Source organism: Tachyglossus aculeatus, chromosome 9 (assembly GCF_015852505.1).
Source record: "Tachyglossus aculeatus isolate mTacAcu1 chromosome 9, mTacAcu1.pri, whole genome shotgun sequence".
Classification (NCBI taxonomy): Eukaryota; Metazoa; Chordata; class Mammalia; order Monotremata; family Tachyglossidae; genus Tachyglossus; species Tachyglossus aculeatus.
This window is the reverse complement of record NC_052074.1, coordinates 374,184-387,322: the sequence shown is the minus strand read 5'-3', so window position 1 is coordinate 387,322 and position 13,139 is coordinate 374,184. Positions and strand designations below refer to the sequence as shown.

General features: G+C 56.6%; 1 protein-coding gene across 3 annotated transcripts in view; it reads right to left on the bottom strand.

Annotated features, from left to right (window-relative positions):
• The window catches only part of MTA3 (metastasis associated 1 family member 3), a 68,864-nt gene continuing 55,725 nt past the window's right edge, over positions 1–13,139 (bottom strand). For 2 of the 3 annotated variants that reach the window (XM_038751633.1, XM_038751634.1), the window contains exons 10-17: positions 12,642–12,716; positions 12,390–12,448; positions 11,422–11,546; positions 10,130–10,281; positions 8,875–9,097; positions 7,252–7,344; positions 6,847–7,008; positions 1–4,530 (exon numbers count right to left, since the gene is read on the bottom strand). In XM_038751633.1, coding sequence (XP_038607561.1) covers positions 4,505–4,530; positions 6,847–7,008; positions 7,252–7,344; positions 8,875–9,097; positions 10,130–10,281; positions 11,422–11,546; positions 12,390–12,448; positions 12,642–12,716 — 915 coding nt within the window. In that variant the 3' untranslated portion in view covers positions 1–4,504. The remainder of the gene's footprint in view (positions 4,531–6,846; positions 7,009–7,251; positions 7,345–8,874; positions 9,098–10,129; positions 10,282–11,421; positions 11,547–12,389; positions 12,449–12,641; positions 12,717–13,139) is intronic. The other variant, XM_038751635.1, reaches the window with a different exon arrangement.

The following is a 13,139-nucleotide window of genomic DNA, read 5'->3' as shown; positions in this document are numbered from 1 at the left end:
TGAGCAATTTCTGTAAGCTGAGGTTGGGGAGGAAGACACGTCCACATTGGGCCAATAATCCACTTTCGGGTCTTATTTGGATCTGGGTGTTCACAGGCAAAAGCTAGCTAGATACTTCAGCCGTTTATGCCCCTGAATCAGAATTGTCTCCTCCAAGCACAGTACTTGATACTTGTGAACAAACCAGAATGTGTTCCCTGCTCTTGAGGAGCTCACAGTCTAACCGGGGAGACTGCAGACATAAACTGACGCATGCACGGCGGACAAGAGGAAGACGGCAGATATCCTCAGTAGACACAGAGGGGTACACAATAAATAGCAAATCAATGAACCGATCAATCCTTAAGTGCTGAACTCACTGATGGGGTAACAGACCAGAAGTTGGGGTGGGGTGGGAGGGAGGCTGCATATTAGTACAGTATTTAGCACTAAATACTTGGTACAGTTCTCTGTACATAGTAAACGCTCAATAAATGCCATTGATTGCATCCGGAAGGCTTCTCTGAGGAGAAGGTTTTCCAAATGGGAGAGGGGCAGGCACGTGCGGGGTTCCCTTGGGAGGGGAGCGTGAGAGGAGCAGAGAGGGGAAGCTGCAGAGCTGAGAAGTTGTGGATGAAGGGAAAAGTTGGTGGAGAACATCGAAGCCGGTGGTCAGGAGTTTCTGCTTAATACAGAGGGATGGGTCTCAACTGGACGTTCTGGAGGACTGGGGAAACGTGCACAGAACAACATTCTAAGGAAATGATTCCAGGAGCAGAACGAAGCCTGGATTGGAGAGGGGAGAGGCTGGAGGCAGAGAAGTCAGCAGAGAGGCTGATTTAAGTGGGCATAATGAAAGTTTGGACTGGGGTGATCATTGGGGTGGAATGGATTCTGGGGTGTAGTTCCGGAGCTGTGAGCCCCAGGTCATACTGGACCATTATGGTGAGTGTGGGGATGGGGATGGTCACCTGCAGGGTCACCGAGGTAGAAACCCTGAATCCTGGGGAATTCTCCACCTGCCCCTTGTCCTTGCACTCTGTGCTCATCACCATGCTCCCTCCCATCCCCACCAGCCCAGTTCCCTCTTCTAAAAGCTTCTTTGAGCTTCACAGAACCGGAGAGCTGAGTCAACGTCCTTATCTTCCCCCACCTCAATCCCGGTCCCAATCAGAACTAGCCCAGCTGTTGCCTCTGTTCTCTCAGGAAGGGACAGAGCCACTCTGTCCCTCCATCCTCCCCCCGCCCATGGGTGGCCTGAACCAAGGTTGTGGAACACACACACACACACACACACACACACACACACACACTGCCCCCCAGAGAACTCTGCCCACACCCCTACAGAGCACAGACTAAAGCCCAGGTCAGGGATCAAGTCTCTGTGTGTGTCCTATCCTCCCCCCAGCCCAGTGCCTTGTGAAGTCCTCTCCTGAAGCAATGGCCACTGGCTACAAAGCAGCAGGAAAGATTGTCAAGGAAAACATGGAAGAACTTCCAGGGGGGTGAACCCTAGGGTAGGTAACACAGCAATGTTGTGGAGTCACCCCTCTGGAGAGTTGTGAGGCCACACCCCAGAAAATTGTGAGGCCTGCCTGTCCTGCTGGATATATGTGTGTGTGTGTGTTGGGATGGGAAATTGTTCATCTGCTTGGAGGCAGGGTCCTGGACTGAATGACCTTCTAGGGAAGTATAAACACTTGGGACAGAGTCCTAGGAATTTTCCTCAACCCCCCAGGGGTCACTGCTGATCACCAGAGAGCCCACTCTTCACCTGCCCCTGAGCTGGGAGATTTGTGGTCACTAAGGGATAGAGCCCCACCTCCCCACCCCTGAAAACACATGCACACACATCTCATGAAACAGCTGCTGGGGCTGGGTTGGACCCTTCTACAGAGGAGCAGATGAACAGACAGACAGATACAGGGGCAGAGAGAGACGGGGGGTTCCAGAGACGGGGATCGAGACAGACACAGGCACAAAGACAGAGACACAGAAATAGAGACAGTGCAAAGATAGAGCCATAGTCCCAAGCTCCCAATATAACGCACTACATCAAGTGGGTGCTCAGTAAATTCTACTACTACTGCTAGTACAGCCACTCAGAGACAGTAACAGAGGAGCAGAGATGGACACAGAGAGAAAGACAGTGACAAAGAAGCAGGGTTCCATAGTCTGTGGCCAGCGATCATCTCCCATTGACCAGGCCCTCACCATTCCTTTCCTGCCCACAGAAAGTCCGTGAGAGAGGTGAGATCAGATTGGGCAATGCAGGTGGGGACTCTGGGCCTGGTCAGGGGAGCTGGGGGACAGGGCCAGGGGTGGTGCTGGGCTGGTGGCATTCAGGCTAGGGCTAGTACTGTAGGGTCATTGGCAGCAGGTGACCACACAGAGAAACTGCCCTTCAGTCCTGAATGAGTCCAGCTCTGACCAGCGGCATGGCCCCCATGGAAACCAAGCCTCACTGTCAGCAGCCTTCACTTGGCTCTGCCACCCTCCCCCCTGCCCCTAGTAGTCCCGGCCTCTTGGGGATCTCAGAACCAAAGGAATCTGGGCCAGGCTTGGAAGAAATCAAGCTGCAGATAAGTAGGAAGCTGCATAAAACCTGGAAATTCAGGAAGTGGCCCCAGTGTGGCCCATTCCTGGCTCATGCTCTGGCAGAGGGATGGCAGGGGCATGCACATGGGGAGAGGCTGAGTGTTCACCCTCTGGGCAGCGACACACTGAGCAAATCTCTGCAGCACCAGATGAAGGGGCCAAGCACTCTGGCAGAGTCGGGGTCCAAAGCAGAAACATCAAAGACATTTTTGTTCACAGAGAATACCGGCCGGTCATGGGGGTTTGGACAGCTCTGAGGATGGGCATCCGTGCTGGGTCACTGGGTGTTGGGGGGGATGTTGTGGGCACAGGGGTCAGGGATAGAGGGGCATGCTGAAGGCCCATGCTGGGTCACTAGGGGAGAGTCAGGGATGGAGAAGGGAAGAGTTGGAGGTATTGGATGGTCCGTGCTGGGTCACTGGGGGAGAGTCAGGGATGGAGAAGTCAGGGGCTGTTGGATGATCCATGTTGGGTCACTTGGGGAGAGTCAAGGATGAAGAAGAGTCAGGAGTGTTGGTCAGTCTGTGCTGAATCAGTGGAGGAGAGTCAGGGATAGAGACAGAAATCAGGTGTATTGAACCATCCATCTCTACTACCCAAGAGGATGGGTGTCCAGGAGGGCACAAAACTCCTGGATTTTCCTGGCATCCGATTGTGCTGTTGGAGGTGGATCCCGGGTTGGAGGGACCGTGGGGCTGAGCCAGAGTAGGAACCATCACACAGAGGCCGGCAGATGTGGAGAGCCACACTGACCTTCAGGGACAGGACAGACTCTGTCCATCCTCCAACAACAACCTGCGTGACTGTGATAGTGAGAGAGTGTGTGCATTGGGGTGGAGAGGGAGGGAGAGAACAAAGCAGTGGAAGAACAGGGTCTCAGGGCTGAGGTTGGTGGGACTGGCAGTGACAGCTAGGGGGTAGGGCTGGACCTGGCCTGAGGCCCTGTGGCCTCCAGGAGCTGAGTGGCCAGTTCAGGGAGGAGGAGCCCCCAGAGCTGGGGGTGAGGGGAGACGGGCATTGGATCAACAAATCTTGCACTGGTGACTGTTAACCCAGACTCTCCCTCTACCCTTGCCCGGGACATCCGCCCAACCTGCAGACATCCCAAGAACTCTCTAGATCTCCTCGACCCTTTTCTCCCTTCATTCTCCTCTCCCCATTGAGCTCCAGGCCCCAGGCTGTGGGGATTGGGGGCAGAGCTGGGCCTAGGGCAGCTGTAGTGTGAATGCAGTGATAGCAATGCAACTGAAGAGATTCAGCAACAGCAGGGTGGAGTAGGTGCAGTGATCGCAGTATGTGAGGGCAGTAACAGCCATGGGCCGAGCGAATGCAGCAGCGGTAGGGCGACTGTGCGGATGCAGTGATTGAATGCAGCAACAGCAGGGCAGCTGTGCAGATGCAGTGGGGCCCAGTGGCTGTAATGGTGCCCGGGGACTGGACTGGCCACATTGGCTCCACAAGACAGAGGTGTTGGGCCAGGACTGACAATCTCTTACTCCCGTCACTGTAGAAACTGTGGGAAAATCCACTCTAAAAGAGGCTCAGCTGCTGGCCTCTGGCTCACTCCAGCTGGGGCCAGGCTCCATGGACTCACGGACTGCCTGCTTTGCAGGCCCAGGGCCCAGGGCCCAGGGGAGAATCTTGGCCAGGGGTCCATGGGTGGAGACATGCACCGCCTGGCAAGCACAGGAGACAAGTGTGTGGGGGACAAGGTGCAGGTGGTCCTGCAGATGCAGTGCTGGTGCCACCTCCGGCTGGGCTGGAATTCCCACGCCGGCGTCCCGGGCCCCAGCCCCGGTGCAGGCTGTCCTCTAGGCGGGCCACGCACCCCCACGAGGGCAGGGCACAGCTGGGCAGGGCGGGGCTGGGGACATCTCGCCTTGCGCAGGTGGGGCCCAGTGGCTGCAATGGGCAGATGGACGGCGGCTCAGTCGGAGACGCAGCACGTGAGATCTGCAAAGGAGAAGCGCCATCAGGGGAGGGAGGACTGGGGAGGAGGCTGGGCCGGGCCAGGGCCACGCAGGCAAGGGTGAGGGCCACTGGACAGGACCTGGTCCTGGCTAAGGATCAGAGGAGCCCTGGTGGTATGAGGCTCTCTGCTCGGAGCCCAGGAAATTTTTAGTGGTGAATCGGTCTTGCAAAGATTTGGCTCTAGTTTCCAGGTTGCTCCTCTCCCTCGTTTGCCCCAACCAACCAGCAGCCAATGCTGGGCAGTGTTCCTATGGCTTGTTAAAAGGCCACCTACTCCTCCCTGTAGGGGGCTGAAACCCAGCTGTGGGGGCGGGTGAGGGGAGGGGGGCCCACCACGGCGTGGACATGCAAAAAACTGGGGCTGGGCTGGTTCCCGGCCACCAGTCTCCAAACTCTCCCCAAACCCTCACTGTGTCCCATCTTCCTCCTGGGTCAGCCCTTCAGCCCACCCAGCCCAGGACTCTTGTCTCCAATAGCCGCATCAGGGCACTTGCAGGAAATGTATGTTGGTTGCCTTCTTGGACACCCATCTGGTTGGGATGGATCAGCCAATACTCCCGACTCCCCATGAGCCAGGATGGACCACCCAACAACCCGACTCCCTCTCAGTGACCTAGCACAGACTGTCCAACACCCCTGACTTCCCTCTCCATCCCTGACTCTCCCACAGTGGACCATACAACACCCCTGACTCTCCTCTTTCCATTCCCGACTCTCCTCCAGTGACCCAGCACAGAAATTCCCACCTTAAGAGCACCTCAGCACCACTCAAAGGAAACAACAAAGGCTGGGAGTCAGGACTCTTGGGCTCTAGTCCAGCTCTGTCCCTCTCGTGCTGTGACTTGGGCAAGTCACTTGACCTCTCTGAACCACAGTTTTCTCTGCAAAATGGGATTCTTGCTTTCCCCTTGTTAAACTGTGAGCCCTGTTTGGGGCAGGGATTGTGTTTGGTCTGATGATCCTGTGTTTAGCATAGGCAAAGTTCTGAATAGATGTTGTAATAAGAATTACACTAATTAATAAGATCCTAGAAGAAGGACTCAGTAGATGGGATGCTCAATGTGATGATAGGAGCTGGAAAGGCTAGACCAGGCAGGGAAAGCCATAGAACCAGGGCAGGGACTTTGATATCCTCCCTGGGACTGGCTGAATACAGCCCGTTGGCAAGAGAGCTGAGGGCAAGGTTGGCTGTTTTCCTCCATCATCATCAATAATATTTACTGAGAGCCTACTGTGGGCCGAGCACTGTACTGAGCACTTGGGAGAGGACAACAGAGTTAGACAACACGTCCCCTGTCCTCAAGAAGCTTACAGTCTAGCATCCTATTTTCTCAAAAAGATCCCCTGGAAAGGTCATAGGAGGGATTTAGAAATGCCATGTTGAGGACCCGGGATAAATGGGGGTCCCAAACAGATACACCAGACAACCAAGCAGGAGTCCTGCCCAGCTAACTGGAAGGGTAAAAGAGGTCACCAGGTGGGGAAGGTTGTCTGCAGAACCAAACAAGGAGGGCAAGAAAATCCAGAGAGAGAGACAGGTCAGGAGCAAGAGGAATCAACTGGGAGCTTTGTACAAGGAAGGTCCAAGTCAGTAACTGAAGATTAAAGATTCCTCCCACGCTGTCCCAAGCAGGAAGCCTGCCGGGAAAGCAGTGGGATCACTGGCAATAGTGGGGGGGATGGAGGAGGCAGTGGAGAGATGGGCAATTAATTCTTCAGTTGTCAGTCAATCCTATTTATTGAGAGCTTACTGTGAGCAGGGCACTATATTAAGCACTTGGGAGAGTACAATATAACCCTATAACAGGCACATTCCCTGCCCACAATGAGTTTATAGTCTAGAGGGGGAGACAGACATTAATAGAAATAAATAAATTATAGATATGGACATAAGTGCTGTGGGGCTGGAAGGAGGTGATGAATAAAGGGAGCAAGTCAGGGAGATGTGGAAGGGAGTGGGAGAAGAGGAAAGGAAGGCCTCTGACTTGTGAAGCTGTGACTTAACTGAGAACTTCTGAGTGGATCTGGAATGACCCCAAATCTGGAATTTTGGACCTGGTTGCCCCGCTCAACCTTCCGGCTTACATCCCCTGGTCCATCCCGGGCCTCATTCCAGGCTGAACATCTCCCAGGCTTGGACAATGGATGTTAGCAAAACCAGGAGACATCCCTGCTCCTGTTCCAATACCCTCTCCCTCAGCTAGGTCCCTGGACATCCAGGCTGCTGGGTTTACCCTCACCGTGCCCACCAGCCCCCACCCCACCGTGACCCACCGTCCTCTGAGCCCACCCACGCACCTCCGAGCCCACGGTGGTGGCTGAAATTCCTCTTGCCCCGGAGGCTGAGGGCCGTGTGGCTGGGGGCTGGGAGCATCCGCTTGGTGGCTGGGCTGTGCAGGGGCGTGGAGGGGTGGGGTGAAGAGGAGCGGGTCCCAGGGACTCTCCTGGTGGGATGGATCTCTGGAGACAAGCACGACATCCAGGATGGGGAACAGAGTCACTGGGGATTGCCCAGCTCCCCCCAGGATGAGGTGGAAGCTGGGAACTGCTCCCAGGCAGGGGGCCCTGGGCTGTTGGGATGGCATAGCACTTTTCACAGTTTCTCAGAGCATCCTTCACAGCTGTGGTCACTTTCCCCCACACCCCTCCCCCCTGCCTCCCCCACAGGTGGACTGGAGAGGGAGGAGAAGCCTGTACTCTCACCTAAGTAGCCCACGATACACGACAGAGTCTTCCGAGGAATCCTCGTCTTCAGGGGACTCCTGGAGGCTTCAGTGTCCGGGTGTCTGTCTGCGTCTGAGATCAGAGAGGAAGCAGCCCATCAGGCCCCATCTGCACCATGGGGACCCTTTTATCTGGTGGGCAAAAGCCCCAAGGCCTCCAGCCAAGGGCATAGTGGGAGGAGGTGGCAGACATCTGCCGGGCTGGAATCTGCCCCCTGCCCCCACCTTCCCCCTTTGCCTTCTGCCCCCTTTCATCTCCCCAGCCCCTCCCTCTGCCCCCTGCCTCCTATGCGGAGCCACCAGCTTGGGGCAGTGGCAGCTCTGCACGGGGAAGGAGGGTTACCGGTACAGAGGGGTCACCATGGCACAATGTGCCCCTGAATGGCTGTTTCCTCCTGGTTTCCTCTCACCAGTGGCTGTCTGCCCCCTTTGAGCCAGTGGCCAACAAAGCAGAAGGAAAGACCCTATTAAGCCTTGGTTGCTGGCAACCTCATGCTGACCCTTCCAGTCCAGCATTCACCAAAGGGAACCTTCACTGGTACTGCCAGGTCAAGCCCCAGCGGGCACTCTCTGTGGCTGGGGGGCTGGGCCACAGCGGTCACTCTCTCTTTCTCTTAGGCCACCAGGCCAGGCTTCTCCATCCCCCAAGCTGCCTTTGGCTCTGATGCCAGACTGGGCCATCCTTCCAGAGGGCAACTAGCCCCAGCCAGACCACGCAAAGGTCCAGGGGCAAGTGGTGCATCTGGCTTGCCCCAGGAGAAACCTGCTCCAAGAGCTGGTAAGTACTGGCCTGGGTATTCAGATGCCCAAGTGGTTGCCTGGCAGGAAGCTGGCAGCTGGGCCAGTTCCCAACAGGACACGCCAAGAGGCAGAAACAAACAGCTCTGAGGGGTTTTGAAAACTGTCCCTGGCAGAGCCTGTGCTCCCCCTGCCTCCCAGGTCTGCTTGGAAAGCCCCTTCCCTGGCTATGGCGGAGCGGCCAGGGGTCCAGTCTCCCCAGGGATGACTTGATCAGGACAGCGAGGGCCGTTCTGGGCAATCCCAAGGCGTTGAAGAAGCAGCTCAGGACGATGGTTTCCACATCGCCCGACGTCCGCTCCGTGGCTCTCCTCACTTCCAGGCAGAGGTAGGCGTCTACACTTACCAGAAAAGGCTAATCCCACTGAAGAAGGAAAATGGAACTGCCAGGCAAGAGAGGTCCAGATTCCTCCAGATTACTCACACCAGGAGCACGCAAATGCAGCAGCCGCAGCCCACCGCTGCAACCGCCGCAGCCGCAACCGTTGCGACCGCAGGCACGGACACGGGAATGTCTATGAGTGGATGAGAGAGAGCGGATGGACACTGACACGGACATGGAGATGGCCCCGGGGCAGCCGATGGGACACATGCGAAGGCGGGTGCCCGCCCACCTCGGGCCCACATGGACACAGACATGAGGTGCGAAATAAAATAAAAAATAAACCGAATGACGGCGAGTTGACAAGAAACCGTGTTTATTGCGAACAAACCAACGAGCAGGCAGCAGGCAGGAGGATGATGGAGAGCGGCGGCCACCCCTCCCCCCGGGGACCCCACAGCTAGGAATGGAAAAATGTCTTACACTCTGCCCTGACGGCCGCACAGTTGAGGGGCACGAACGGGCGCCGGGCCGCCCTCCGCAGCTGCAGCGCACCCCTGCACACCTGCCGCGCCAGCTTGGTCAAGCACGTCGTGTGGAGGAAGAAGGCCTGGCGCGTCTTCACGGCCGAACGTGGGCTGCCCGTGTTGCGCACTGGTGCTCCCTGAGTGGCGTGGCGGGACATGTGACCGCGGACACGGGAATCCTGCAAATCACAAGTCTTAACCCCTCACCCATGTCCGGGACTGTAAACTCATTGTGGGTAGGGAACGTGCCTGCTTAATTCTGCTGCATTGTGCTCTCCCAAGCACTTAGTGCAGGGCAGATAGTAAGCACTCAATAAATACCATTGGCTGGTGAGAGGAGCGTGGGCATTGGCGCTGGGAGGTGGTGGGCAAACAGCAATGGTGGGCACAGAATGATGGGCGTGGGCAGCGTTGCTGGGGATAATGGTGGCCATAGCCATTGTGAGCACAGGCAACGGTGGGCAGGCCACCAGCACTGAGCGCAGTGAATAACCCAGGCTAACATTTGTTGGACCAAACCCAAGGTCCTCTCCTTTAGGATCTGCCCAATAAGGAACTGGGGGACAGGCTGAGCCAGACCAGGGGATGGCCCAGGAGAAGAGGGATTTTTCTTGAGGTCCCAGACCGAACACCCAAGGGCGATGCAAGGCTGTCTGGGAAAGAATGCAACCGAGGGGTTTTCCCTGGGCCAATCCTGCTGCGGGGTAGGAGTGGGGCCCGGAAGGACCTGAGCCAGCCTCCTGTACCCCCAGGCACCTGCGAAAGGGTGGGCACTGGGCATTTCCACTGCTTAATGGGTCCGCTTGGGCTCCTCCTCCTTCCTTCATAATAATAATAATATTGGCATTTATTAAGAGCTTCCTATGTGCAAAGCACTGTTCTAAGCGCTGCGGAGGTTATAAGGTGATCAGGTTGTCCCACGTGGGGCTCACAGTCTTCATCCCCATTTTACAGATGAGGTAAGTGAGGCACAGAGAAGTGAAGTGACTTGACCAAAGTTACACAGCTGACAGTTGGCGGAGCTGAGATTTGAACCCATGACCTCTGACTCCAAAGCCCGGGCTCTTTCCACTGAGCCACACTGCTTCATGCCCTGGCCAGACAGCTGACCAGGGAATGGGAGGACAGAGCAGGATGGCTGAGATGCTGGTGCCCCAGGTACCCACCTGCCCCCATGGCCGTTTCTCGCTGGGCCAGGAATTCACACCTACCTCCGTGGCGGGGTTGGGGGACAGTCTCTCTTCCTCAGTCTGTGTGGGCATTTTCAGGCCTCCATACTTTTTCCAATAAAGCCAACACGTCGCACATAGTCTACACTGCATGTTTGGTGGCCCCCAGGAATACCACTGGTGGGACTGCGTGGCTGCAGATGGGAAAACAGGGTCATAGCATTCTCCACTCGGTCTCCCCCACCCCCAGTCCTGGCTGCTGCCCCAGCCCCCTCCGGTCAGCAAGCTGAGAGTCTCGGGGTCTCTGCAGCTTGAGGAGCCTGTGCCAGCCCCTGGATGACCCCTCCCCACACAGCTCGCCACCAGGAAACACACATAAAACTGACAGTTCGATAGAGCTGAAGGTTACAAAAATGTCATGCCAATCCCATCCTGTAGAAATCAGGTTTCAGAGAGAAATCAGTGACCTCAAACTGCAGGGACAAAAGACTCTGCCCTCCACAAGTTCACTGAGTCTCCAGGATCCCATCCCCTCCCCGTGGCAGCCAACCCCCGCTGCCCCGCTCACCCCCTGACACTCCTGGGGTGGATGATGGGACGACATCATCATCATTATCAAAGTAATCATGGTGGGATTTGTCAAGTGCTTACTAGTTGCCAAATACTGGACTAAGCCCTGGGGTAGACGCAAGATCATAATGATAATAACAATAATAATTATAGCATTTGTTAAGCACTTAGTATGTGACAAGCACTGTATTCATTCCTTCATTCATATTTATTGAGTACTTACTGTGTGCAGAGCACTGTACTAAGCACTTGGAAAGTGTACTAAGTGCTGGGGTGGATACAAACAAATCGGGTTGGAGATAGCCTCTGTCCCACAAAGGGCATGCAGTTTTAATCCCCACTTTACAGATGAGGTAACTGAGGCACAGAGAAGTGATTTGCCCAAGGTCACAGAGCAGGCAAGTGGTGGAGCCGGGACTAGAATTCAGGTCTCCTGGCTCCCAGCCCTGGGTTCTATCCGCTAGGCCATGCTACTTCTTGCATGTGGTGGTGAGGAACTCAGCTCAAACCAGAGCCAGCTCACTCTTTGTACCACCCCTCCCTGGCCTTGGGCAAAGCTTGCTATTGGGACCCTCCCTTCCCCTGGACAAAAGCTCGGTGCCAGCCCTGGACCGGACTCTGTGACTCCATGTGCTTCCGGAACAGCACAGTGACCCGAGGGTGGCCACCGTGGTCTTGGAGCCCCAGGGTGGGCCCCTTACCCTTCTGGGGACTTCCTCATAGGGCTGGTGTGTCCACCCATGGTGAGTGGGAGTGATACTCACTGTAGCAGCTCTCACAGGCCCGGCCGGCCAGAGGGTTCTGGGGTGGGCCAGGGGGTCCAGTGGCCCCGTTCACGGAGCCCGGCTTTGTGCTGCCACTGGCGATCTGATTGGGGTTGGGTTTGTTGCTTTGAAGGAAATGAAAAGTGAGGTCTAAAAACTGGGGTCCCGAGACGGGAGCCCAAAACAAGGAAAGCCCCTGCTTTGGCCCACCTGGAGCTCCCTTCTCTGCCCAAGAGGGAGGGGCAGACAGGCAGGCACCGTGGGGGCCGGCTGTATCGCCGGGGCCGGGGTGGCTTCATCCCTCGGCCTTTCCTGGCTCAGTCTCCACAGGCAGCGCGGCCTCCCCAAGACTCCGGAGGAGCATTACAGGTGGGGAGTGTGGCACTACCAGCTAATACCAGGCGAGGCTGATCCCCTCATCCCAGCAGGGGGAAGCGCCTGGGATCCGGCTGGGGGAAGCATGCCTTCCTGGTCCCCAGCACAGAGAGGGTGCTCCCAGCTGGTAATGGCTTTAGCTGCAGCAGCTGAGGCCCACAGGAAGGCTGACCGCATGGATTTTGCAATGAAGACTGCCTGGACCGCAGGTGCCCACTGGTCAGTTTCATGGCATGAAGGTGGTTGAGAATGCTGTGATGACCTGCAAATACCTCCCCTCCTGCCCTCTGTGGGGGAGCGTCTGGTCTGGCCCCACCCCCAGCCCATCCATTTCCTGGAAGGAGAGGGTCATGCACAGTGTGGTTGAGTGGCTTGCTTCCAGGCAGGCGGCCAGCAAGTGGACTGAGGTGGAACCAGATCCTGGCCTTGTGGCCTGCTGTCCCATTAACCTGCAGTCCCATGGTTCCCGTGCCCCACAGCCTGGTGGCCCCCTGGGCCCGTGACCCAAGGGCCTCGTGGTCCCCTGGCTGGCATGGACCCCCTCCCCTCGCACCCCGTCCAGGAGCAGGCAGCCTAAAGCAGTTGGCACTTACTAGGATGGGATGTACACCTGTTTCAGCTTGCTCTCTGCTTCAGCTGCCTTCAGGCGTTTCTGAGGAAAAGGGCACACAAAATGTTGCACATTCAGCTCCCTGTAACCGGCCCCAACCACCGTTATCACTTCCCGGGACAGGGACAACCAGAGACCAGGGGATGAAGTGGAGCAGAGTGGAGTGTGCCCGTGGGGTCGAGCAGCATCTCCTCTAGCGAGGGGGCCGCGCTCTCTGTGATGGCAGGGGAGTCACCTGCTGCACGTATCTGTCCGTTGTCTTCCACATGTAGTAGTACTCGATGATGCTCGTCAGAGACTTCCATGGGAGCTGCAAGACATTGGGTATGTGCCTGGCTTCCTGAGCATCCAGAGCAGGCGGAAATGAGGCAGCTCCACCCTTGGATAGAGGTCCCCAGGAAGATACTCTTTGCAGAGCGCTGGACAGGGCTCTGCTGCGTGCAGAGAGCTGGATCAGGCACCCTGCCGCGTGAAGAGCACTGAATGGGGCACCCACTGTGTGCAGAGCACTGGACCATGCACCCACTGTGTGCAGAGCACAGTCCCTTTGTTGGAGATGATGACAATGCTGGAATCACAGAGAAACCCCCACCCCTCACCCCACAACCCTCTACAGCCTGGCCCTCTCAGCTGGGCGCTAGACCAGAGCTCTTTAGGCTCCATCCCCTCTAAACTTCCAGGACAAGGACGCCTCTGCTCAGGCTCCCGAGGCAAGAAGATCACCTCCATGGAC